The following is a 10,982-nucleotide window of genomic DNA, read 5'->3' on the forward strand; positions in this document are numbered from 1 at the left end:
CCTTAAGTGTGGGCCGCTATGTTAACCATGCGTTGCTACGATTTGTTTTTTGCGGTGTTTTGATCCACGTGGGTGGAGGTCGAGGTCTACTCCCTGGTCTGGCTCTGCTGCACCTAACATCCCACCCTAAAGTTGCGGCGGTCGCCATAACGACCACGGTCCTCCACCTAGAGACAAACGAAGAAGAAAGGACACGGCGATGTTGTTTGTTTTTTTGTTGTGTTTTCGATCCACGGGGTGGAGGTCGACGTCAACGTAGCCCTAGCAACCGTGGCTCACTCCTCCACCCAACTCCAAGAGGGACCAACGAGAGAGAGAGAGAGAGAGTGATGGAGGTTAGGGTGGGGTTAGAGAGAGAGAGGGTGACAGAGGTTAGGGTGGGGTTAGAGAGAGAGAGGGTGACAGAGGTTAGGGTGGGGTTAGAGAGAGAGAGAGTGACAGAGGTTAGGGTGGGGTTAGAGAGAGAGAGGGTGACAGAGGTAAGGGTGGGGTTAGAGAGAGAGAGTGACAGAGGTTAGGGTGGGGTTAGAGAGAGAGAGGGGGACAGAGGTTAGGGTGGGGTTAGAGAGAGAGAGGGTGACAGAGGTTAGGGTGGGGTTAGAGAGAGAGAGGAGTGACAGAGGTTAGGGTGGGGTTAGAGAGAGAGAGAGTGACAGAGGTTAGGGTGGGGTTAGAGAGAGAGAGAGTGACAGAGGTTAGGGTGGGGTTAGAGAGAGAGAGGTAGGGTGACAGAGGTTAGGGTGGGGTTAGAGAGAGAGAGAGTGACAGAGGTTAGGGTGGGGTTAGAGAGAGAGAGGGTGACAGAGGTTAGGGTGGGGTTAGAGAGAGAGAGGGGGGACAGAGGTTAGGGTGGGGTTAGAGAGGTTAGGGTGGGGTTAGAGAGAGAGAGGGGACAGAGGTTAGGGTGGGGTTAGAGAGAGAGAGGGTGACAGAGGTTAGGGTGGGGTTAGAGAGAGAGAGGGGGGACAGAGGTTAGGGTGGGGTTAGAGAGAGAGGGTGACAGAGGTTAGGGTGGGGTTAGAGAGAGAGAGGGTGACAGAGGTTAGGGTGGGGTTAGAGAGAGAGAGAGTGACAGAGGTTAGGGTGGGGTTAGAGAGAGAGAGTGACAGAGGTTAGGGTGGGGTTAGAGAGAGAGAGAGGGTGACAGAGGTTAGGGTGGGGTTAGAGAGAGAGGGTGACAGAGGTTAGGGTGGGGTTAGAGAGAGAGAGGGGGACAGAGGTTAGGGTGGGGTTAGAGGAGAGAGAGGGGGACAGAGGTTAAGGGTGGGGTTAGAGAGAGAGAGGGTGACAGAGGTTAGGGTGGGGTTAGAGAGAGAGAGGGTGACAGAGGTTAGGGTGGGGTTAGAGAGAGAGAGGGTGACAGAGGTTAGGGTGGGGTTAGAGAGAGAGGGTGACAGAGGTTAGGGTGGGGTTAGAGAGAGAGAGAGTGACAGAGGTTAGGGTGGGGTTAGAGAGAGAGAGAGTGACAGAGGTTAGGGTGGGGTTAGAGAGAGAGAGGGTGACAGAGGTTAGGGTGGGGTCTAGAGAGAGAGAGGGTGACAGAGGTTAGGGTGGGGTTAGAGAGAGAGAGAGTGACAGAGGTTAGGGTGGGGTTAGAGAGAGAGAGGGTGACAGAGGTAAGGGTGGGGTTAGAGAGAGAGAGAGTGACAGAGGTTAGGGTGGGGTTAGAGAGAGAGAGGGGGACAGAGGTTAGGGTGGGGTTAGAGAGAGAGAGGGTGACAGAGGTTAGGGTGGGGTTAGAGAGAGAGAGAGTGACAGAGGTTAGGGTGGGGTTAGAGAGAGAGAGAGTGACAGAGGTTAGGGTGGGGTTAGAGAGAGAGAGAGTGACAGAGGTTAGGGTGGGGTTAGAGAGAGAGAGGGTGACAGAGGTTAGGGTGGGGTTAGAGAGAGAGAGAGTGACAGAGGTTAGGGTGGGGTTAGAGAGAGAGAGGGTGACAGAGGTTAGGGTGGGGTTAGAGAGAGAGAGGGGGACAGAGGTTAGGGTGGGGTTAGAGAGAGAGAGGGGGGACAGAGGTTAGGGTGGGGTTAGAGAGAGAGGGTGACAGAGGTTAGGGTGGGGTTAGAGAGAGAGAGGGTGGACAGAGGTTAGGGTGGGGTTAGAGAGAGAGAGAGAGTGACAGAGGTTAGGGTGGGGTTAGAGAGAGAGAGGGGGGACAGAGGTTAGGGTGGGGTTAGAGAGGTTAGGGTGGGGTTAGAGAGAGAGAGGGGGACAGAGGTTAGGGTGGGGTTAGAGAGAGAGAGGGTGACAGAGGTTAGGGTGGGGTTAGAGAGAGAGAGGGGGACAGAGGTTAGGGTGGGGTTAGAGAGAGAGGGACAGAGGTTAGGGTGGGGTTAGAGAGAGAGAGGGTGACAGAGGTTAGGGTGGGGTTAGAGAGAGAGAGAGTGACAGAGGTTAGGGTGGGGTTAGAGAGAGAGAGTGACAGAGGTTAGGGTGGGGTTAGAGAGAGAGAGGGTGACAGAGGTTAGGGTGGGGTTAGAGAGAGAGGGTGACAGAGGTTAGGGTGGGGTTAGAGAGAGAGAGGGGGACAGAGGTTAGGGTGGGGTTAGAGAGAGAGAGGGGGACAGAGGTTAGGGTGGGGTTAGAGAGAGAGAGGGTGACAGAGGTTAGGGTGGGGTTAGAGAGAGAGAGGGTGACAGAGGTTAGGGTGGGGTTAGAGAGAGAGGGTGACAGAGGTTAGGGTGGGGTTAGAGAGAGAGGGTGACAGAGGTTAGGGTGGGGTTAGAGAGAGAGAGAGTGACAGAGGTTAGGGTGGGGTTAGAGAGAGAGAGGGTGACAGAGGTTAGGGTGGGGTTAGAGAGAGAGAGGGTGACAGAGGTTAGGGTGGGGTTAGAGAGAGAGGGTGACAGAGGTTAGGGTGGGGTTAGAGAGAGAGAGAGTGACAGAGGTTAGGGTGGGGTTAGAGAGAGAGAGAGTGACAGAGGTTAGGGTGGGGTTAGAGAGAGAGAGGGTGACAGAGGTTAGGGTGGGGTTAGAGAGAGAGAGGGGGACAGAGGTTAGGGTGGGGTTAGAGAGAGAGAGGGTGACAGAGGTTAGGGTGGGGTTAGAGAGGTTAGGGTGGGGTTAGAGAGAGAGAGAGGGTGACAGAGGTTAGGGTGGGGTTAGAGAGAGAGGGTGACAGGTTAGGGTGGGGTTAGAGAGAGAGAGGGTGACAGAGGTTAGGGTGGGGTTAGAGAGGTTAGGGTGGGGTTAGAGAGAGAGAGGGTGACAGAGGTTAGGGTGGGGTTAGAGAGAGAGAGGGTGACAGAGGTTAGGGTGGGGTTAGAGAGAGAGAGGGTGACAGGTTAGGGTGGGGTTAGAGAGAGAGAGGGTGACAGAGGTTAGGGTGGGGTTAGAGAGGTTAGGGTGGGGTTAGAGAGAGAGAGGGTGACAGAGGTTAGGGTGGGGTTAGAGAGGTTAGGGTGGGGTTAGAGAGAGAGAGGGTGACAGAGGTTAGGGTGGGGTTAGAGAGAGAGAGGGGGACAGAGGTTAGGGTGGGGTTAGAGAGGTTAGGGTGGGGTTAGGGGTGGTTCAGACAGAGGGAGGATGACGGAGAGAGACCAACGTGGAAGAAACTGTGTTGGGGCCTACGTCCTGGCCCGCCTCCGCTGCACCTAACCCCCACCCACCTAACGACGGAGGGTTGGTTGCCATAGCAACCACGGCTAACCCCTCCACCTAATTCCGAACTCCTAAGAGGCTGAGAGAACAACGAAGAAGAAAGGATGCGTCGATTGTTGTTTTGCGATGTTTTGGATCAACGGGGGGGGGGGGGGGGGGGGGGGGGGTAGAGGAAGTGGGCGGGGCCTGCGTGTGGAGGGTGAGGATGGAGGAATTGAACTGGGGACTCCTCCTCCTGCCGCACCCACATTCACTCAGTCGCATACGCACTCAAAATCTTTCACGCTCTCACTTACTCAAACGCACACACGCACACGTACAACACAAACACAAACATGCATACACACACTCACTCTCTCACATTAACCTGCAAGGATTCGTAGAATCGGTTGCACGTACTGTCGCTCATGTTCCCTCCCCTGGTATAACACTACTAATGTCAATATTGTGAAAGGAGGTACATTGTTTCAGCCAAAAGTGAGATGTATTCGTACAAAACCGTGTCGAGTTATATTTGCCACCCTTTCGTTAACGTATACTTCGTGTTTTAAGATTTCTGACAAAAGTAAGATATACAAAAAAAGTACACAAACAGTGTCGGATTACATTTCGCCATTTATTAACGTTTAATTTGTCTTTCAAGATTTTGCCCTGAAGATCATCCCGATTGCACAGCTCGCTAGCTCGCTATTGCTAACGCACGGGCAATCGCACATACATGCTAGGCTACCAACTCGAGCTCCAGTCGAGCTGAGGTTTTCTTTCTCCTGTCTTTTTTTTTTCCTCTACTATTTCAAGTACAGTAGAAGCATTATGTTTTTTATATTTCAGCAGTTGTACTTTTCAGCTTATTGACGCGTCAGTGATGAATGTATTGTTATGTAGCTTGATATATTGATGACAAGGTATGAATACTCCCTCTTCTGGAAACGGATTGTATTCCGTCTAGCGGTTACCAAAATATTTGTCTCTTTTTCTACTCAATTGGAATTTTCGTGCGCGAGGTTTCAGTGAAGTTTTGCAGCCACTCATAAAGTTGAGCTTTAAAGTGAGTCTGGATGAATTGCGACTTTAATGTAGGATAAGATTTAAGTAGGATACTAACGTGAAAAGTAATTATGCATCTGAATCGTTTATGCACACAGAGCGTTTATCAAAGAGTTTTATTTTCCTGCACTATGCAGTTAGCATTTTTGTCAGTTTTATGGTTTTATAAGATGTAAGCTTTATAGACTGAGAAATAATAAGTAATAGAGTGAGTTTATTTTACTGAAAGAAAACGAATGCCTCCTTCCTTTTTTTTATATTTGTAATAATATATATTCTAATCAATAATATGCATTTAAGGTACGGGTAAAGGATTCTACATGCCAAACTGTTTGGTCACGCGTTTAAAGACAGAGATGTTTTTTTTTAAAACCTTGTCTAATCCGAGAGATTAAGATGCGAGAACGATTCAATCAATATCCTTTATTTAACCAGATGAAAATTCATTGAGAATAAAAATCTCTTTTCCAAGGATGACAAGAAAGCGGCACTATGATAAAATAAACACAATCAACACTCATGTAAAATTCTCATAAACCACATTCAGCATTAATTAATATACAATACAAGATCAGGGACAAGACTGTGTAAAAATTAAAAATGAGTACTGTTAAAAATCGAATAAATGAACCGCGACAGATAAAAATAATAAATATGGCCGTTATCAAAATTATAACTTTGCAAACAATTGCATTGACCAAGAGAAATATCTTCTATGTCCTTCAACATTACTTTGAATTCTACTAAGGTAACCATCTCGATACTTATTTTGTTGGTTGTAAAAGTCTGTTATTGTGTAATTCTTATCGCCTGATAAGATTGATTTTGTAGAATTGTATGGTTGATTGATTAGGTTAGGTCGGATTATTAGAGATGTGATAGATTTCCACAGAAAGATATAGACATAGAAAGATAGACGAGGCCTGCGAAATTTAATTTTGTGTGTGTGTGTACACAAGTGTGTCTATGTGTGTGTTCGTGGGAATGTGCGTGTGCCCATCTGCTTGTGTGTGTGAGTGTGTGTGTGTGTGTGTGTGTGTGTGCACCCATGTGTGTATCTGTGTGGCCGTGTGTGTGAGCATGCGCGTTTTTATTTATTCAGAGCTGATCGTGTTGTCTTCCAAACAGGCTATTTCGCTTTTGTCCACGTTTAAAATATGGACTTTCGGTATCGGAAACGTCTCCTCTGGGATAAAGACGTACTTCAGTTAAAGGTTCCATCACTGATGTTGGGTGACGTCACTTCTGTTGGTATTTGAAGCAAGATCCCAAAGGAACAGAGCCAGCTCACCCCTCCCTTCCGTGTTTCGTGCTTCCAGTAAAAACTATCATGAACGCAGCGCAAGACACCCACCCCTTGTCGGTGATTGTTTGGAATACTATTTATTTTGGTTTTGAGTGGTTGGTAGTACCATTTGTTTTTTTGTACGACCTTGAAGCATAGGCTTCCTACAGAGTTTTTTGATGGCCTGCTTATGGGATGGGCAGCTAGCGGATCGTGAGGAAAGAATGTGATCATTTATGCTTCGGCCTAGAATCGCTGATACAACCTTTAAAGGTCCCATATCACACCAGATGTGAGTGTGATTAGGCATTACAAGCTGTTTTTACAAGTGTCACAAGTGGCCGTGTCCACCTAAATGTATGATGGATAGATGAGCAACGATTGCTACGGTCCACTGGGTAGGCTGGTAAGACGGATCTATCCAGCACACATCTAGGCGGACACGCCCACTTGTGATGTCAGAAGAGGCAGATTTGCAAAACGGGTTGTAACGGCGAATCACACTCACACCTGGTGGTGTAATATGGGACCTTTTAACCTCAGTGATTTCAAAGTGTTTCTAAATGCAGTATTTCCCTGAGATCTTGCACTACTCTCAGCACATTGTGTTCCCTTTGGACGTGTGTCTGTCTTTCTTCCGTAAGGCCGCAGAATAGCGGTTTTATTTAGCATAAAAGCGATCAGGCGGTTGCTTCTCGAAGAGCTTGCGTCCACGAAAAAGTTAATGCTTTTAAGCACATGGCAAATTTTATAAAAATCCTAACGATTGTGTTTCGAGGCTATGCAGTATTCTAGGTTTGGAACGTATCCAACTGCAAAACTCCCCCAGCCCCTCCTTTCAGGTCTTCCTCCAAAGCCACGCCCCCTCCACGAAAACCACACCTCCTCCAAAGCCACGCCCCCAACACCCATAATGTCATATCTTCATGCGGGGATCCCTTAATCAGAAGGAGACGTTCTCATTACGTTTTTCACTAAACAAAAAATCACTTTTGATACAGACTAAATATATGTGACCAAATATTTAGAGTAGATGGCAGTATAGTTTAGTGAGTTATTCCGATGCTATGCCGACACGCTACACATGACTTCAGGTTATGGTTCCACGTCGACACGACTCAATGACCGAGCAGACGCTTCGTCGCAGTCGCGAACCTGTTTCGGTTCCGCGTCGGGTTTTAGTGAGCGGACCAATCACAGCCCGCGATGCTGCTTCGCCTCAACGCAAGGTTACAACTTTTGGGAGGCGCACTGCGGCCCTTGCGTTGGAAACAAGGACGTAATGGGTCTGTAAACCCCCTTGCGATGCATCGATGTGGAACCATTACTAAGCATTAACTCGCTATCTAGCAACAGCCTTGTGGTTTTCTCTTAACTAATGAGAGCGCAGGAAGCCCTGTATGTTAGTTGACAGACAGGTCGGCCCTCCAATCATTTTATTTGGGCGCAATTCAATAATGGATTGAATTATTCGACAGCTAACGATGCCATGTTTTTCCTTCTTTTTTTTTTACCAATCTTTTGAATTATTGATTGCTGTCAGGATGTAAAGAGAATCTCAACAAATATCACGAAAAAATGCTTCTAAAAAAATGGCCTTATCTCGCTTTAATGTTGCATATGTATCATTAATGTCACGTTGCATTGCATAAATGGTATATTGTTAATCCGATGAGTTAAGTAATTCGGGGTATTAAAAGTGTGTCATACTACCATTGGATGGAAAACTAAATAAAGCATTGATTTCTAGTTTTGATAGTCTTTGGTTATTTTTAAAGAAATATTAGTCTGTCTCTCTTTCTCTCTCTCTTCTGTCTCGCTCTCTCTCGCTCTCTCTCCTCCATCTTTCTCTCTCTAATAATATTAAGTATTACAGTAGTAGTAGTATTAGTATAGTATTACAACTATTACGTATAATAACAAAAGAGAACGTCAGAACAATAGGTACATTTAAAGACCTATAATAATATAACATAACATACAGATGTAGATATAGAAATAATAGTCACATTTTTAAAATTAAATGAATGTAAAGAAAAGCTACATAAAACACATTATAGGTTATGAATGATCTTTTAAAATGGAAAACAAACAATAAAACAGTGAGGCCTGGTGTAGAATATCATTCTCTCATGTTGTGGCAAACTGAAATAAACTGTCCTGCGAGGACGGAACTCTCTTTTCTCTCTCCCATTAATATTTTTAGTTTGTCTACATGATGGGAGTTTATAAAATGTGGGTGTTTTTGGCTGAAATTGCTAAAATATATTTCGCTGACATTTTTGAATTTGGGACAGTGTAGGAGGAAGTGCTGCTCGGTCTCTACAGCAGCTTCTTCACCCTGCTGGCACAGCCAGTCCTCTTTGGGCAGCCATGATTTCTTATATCGGCCTGTTTCTATGGCCAGGCTGTGAGCGCTCAGTCTGTACTTTGTTAACATCACTCTGTGTCTAACAACAGTCATTGTGGTCAGGTAGGGGGCCACAGTGTACTGCCTCTCCTACTGCCCAGGGACAGATAACACTGCATTGTGCTCTGTGTGTGTGTTTTAGTGTTCCAATGGGTGAGGTAGGTTTGTTTCTGATGTGTTATAATTTGGTTGAGTCTAATTGATAAGGTCTCAGGCTGATCCTGAGGCAGAGCAGAGGGGGAACCTCAACAGAGCCTCATGACCAGCTGTGAGCAGTGAGGAGACTCCTGTTCATCTCTTTGCTTTGCAGGGCTTTGTGCCCGTAGGAGTGTATTTAATTGATCGTTTTTGGATTTTAAATAGTAGTTCATTCACTCCTCAATTCATTCACTCCACATCACATCAACCACCATTGTGTCTTTATCTTTCCATTGTGTCTCTCTCCCCCCCCCCCCCCCCCCCCCCCCCCCAGCGAGGGCTGTCGGCGGGAGAACACAATGAAGAACGTGGGCTGCAGGAAGTACGCCTTCAACTCCTTGCAGCTCAAGGCCTTCCCCCGCCAGTACCGCCCCCCCGACGGCACCTTCGGCAAGGTCGAGACCTGATTGGCCGCAGGAGGAGAGGGCGGGAGTTCGGACCGATCGGACGTTTCCGAACTGTTCTTTTATTTTTCGTTTTTTACAGATTGTGTGTGTGTGTGTGTGTGTGTCTGCGTGTCTGTGTTAGATTGAGTGCGTGTGTCTGTCTGAGAGTGTGCGCGTGTGTGTCAGTCTGTTTGACTGAGAGTGTGTGTGTGTCTGTGTTAAGAGTGAGATTGTGTGTGTGTCTGTGTCTGTCTGAGAGTGTGTTTTTGTGTATGTGTCTTGATCTGAGAGTGTGTGTGTGTGCATCTGACTGTGTGTGTGTGTGTGTGTGTGTGTGTCTTTATTAGCGTGAGTGTGTGTGTCTGTGTTAGAGTAATGTGTGTGTCTGTGTTAGTGTTTGTGTTAGTGTGAGTTTGTGTATGTGTCAGAGTGTGTGTCCGTGTGTATGTGTGTTTTTTTCTGCTGAACTCGGTGGCTTTGCGGAGGAGGGGGGAGGCAGGGTAAGGGTTTTGCACAAATCATGTGGCCTTCTGGAATCTCCGTCACAAAAAGATCGGACGACTTGTGTTGCGTTTTTTTTGCGCACTCTGCGTACGCACTGAAGATATTGATTTGTATTATTTTTTTTTTACAGTTTACTCTTAAAGGGGGAGGGGGGGAGGGAATTACACACACCTTGTGTAAATAACCGCTTCTGATGTCGCAAGCATTTAGTAATTTTTGTCGCAATTATATTAAAATAACAGTCAGTTAATAACAGTAACAGTTAAAAAAAGGAGAAGTTTGACTCCGAAGAGGGATGAGAGGTTAAAGGTGACATATTACACCACCAGGTGTGAGTGTGATTAGCCGTTACAAGCCACAGTAACGGCTCACACCTGGTGGTGTAATATGGGACCTTTCAATTAACCACAACAGACTTCGTTTGAGACCGTCCAGACACTGTTTTATCTGTCGTGTTGATTGATTGATTGACAGCTCTTCTTCACTAAGTGTTGCCTATAGATGTACCTCAAGAGACATGCTACTAGTGAACATTTTTAGAATAATAAAGATTTCTTTGTCAAAAGGTTTTTTGGACGCTTTTGGCTTCTCCAAATCAACCTGTTGTTGATTGATTTGTAGGATGAAATTAAGCCTTTGACTGATAAAGGCAATTCACCCTATGATATGGACATCGGAAAGTTTGTATTTTGTTCGGTTTCAATGTATGTACTTATATCAGAATTCCAATTTTAACCATCCATTTTTTAGGCGGTTTAGATTTTTTTCTTTTGTTATTCTCTGATCCTGTGCAAATTATATTACATGTCAATTTCTGATATAAAAATAAAAACGAATTCAATCATGATTGTATGGCCTGTCTCAACGCAAGAGACGATGCGATTTATCAACATTAGAGGGCGCCATTTCTCCAATAACAGCGTAACGATCATAGTGCCAGGCAATGAGGGTATGAAACGTTTGAAAGGTCATTTGTGTTTGATTAACCATAATAAATCGCAAAACACCAGTCTTTCTACAGTTGCCTTCTATAGCTTTTAAAGTTCAAGTAGTATTTGTCCCATACAAAGTCATTCATACGATACAACAATGCTTTCTTTGCCTTCTCTGTCGACTTCTAAGATAATCCTTTATAAATACACGGTAATTAACAATGATAATTATTAGTGATCCATGGTGGGGGATGATTATGTTTCTATAATCCTTTTGACTACCATAATACTGTGGTCTAGGCTCTCAGAGAGAGACAGACAGAGAGCGAGAGACAGAGACATAGGCTCCGGTAGGAGTTGAAAAGGCCCCCGATTCCGTGAATTCCGGGGAACCGTCGGGGAAAATTGTGAATTACTCTATGAGGTCTTGCTCCATTTCTATGAAATTAGGCCTATTGCGTGTTTGCCCATGTGAGTGCTGTGTGTTCTTTGTGGGAAATATTGTTCATGTGTTATAGTTAACATTTCCATCCTTCCTGACCAGGATTAAAGGACTCTCTCTCTGTCTCCGTCTTCCTCTCTCTCTCTCTCTCTCCATCTCCGTCTGTCTCCGTCTGTCTGT

At 46.0% G+C, this 10,982-nt stretch overlaps 1 protein-coding gene across 1 annotated transcript in view; it reads left to right on the forward strand.

Moving 5' to 3' along the window:
* Positions 1–8,945, forward strand: part of LOC307076955 (inositol polyphosphate-4-phosphatase type I A-like) — a gene marked incomplete at its 3' end in the record, with an annotated part of 38,284 nt that extends 29,339 nt beyond the window's left edge. The window contains exon 13 of the mRNA XM_079738188.1: positions 8,813–8,945. Coding sequence (XP_079594314.1) covers positions 8,813–8,945 — 133 coding nt within the window. The remainder of the gene's footprint in view (positions 1–8,812) is intronic.
* Positions 8,946–10,982: the final 2,037 nt, after the last annotated feature.

The sequence above is a fragment of the Pollachius pollachius genome (genome assembly GCF_949987615.1).
Source record: "Pollachius pollachius genome assembly, chromosome: 6".
Taxonomy (NCBI): Eukaryota; Metazoa; Chordata; class Actinopteri; order Gadiformes; family Gadidae; genus Pollachius; species Pollachius pollachius.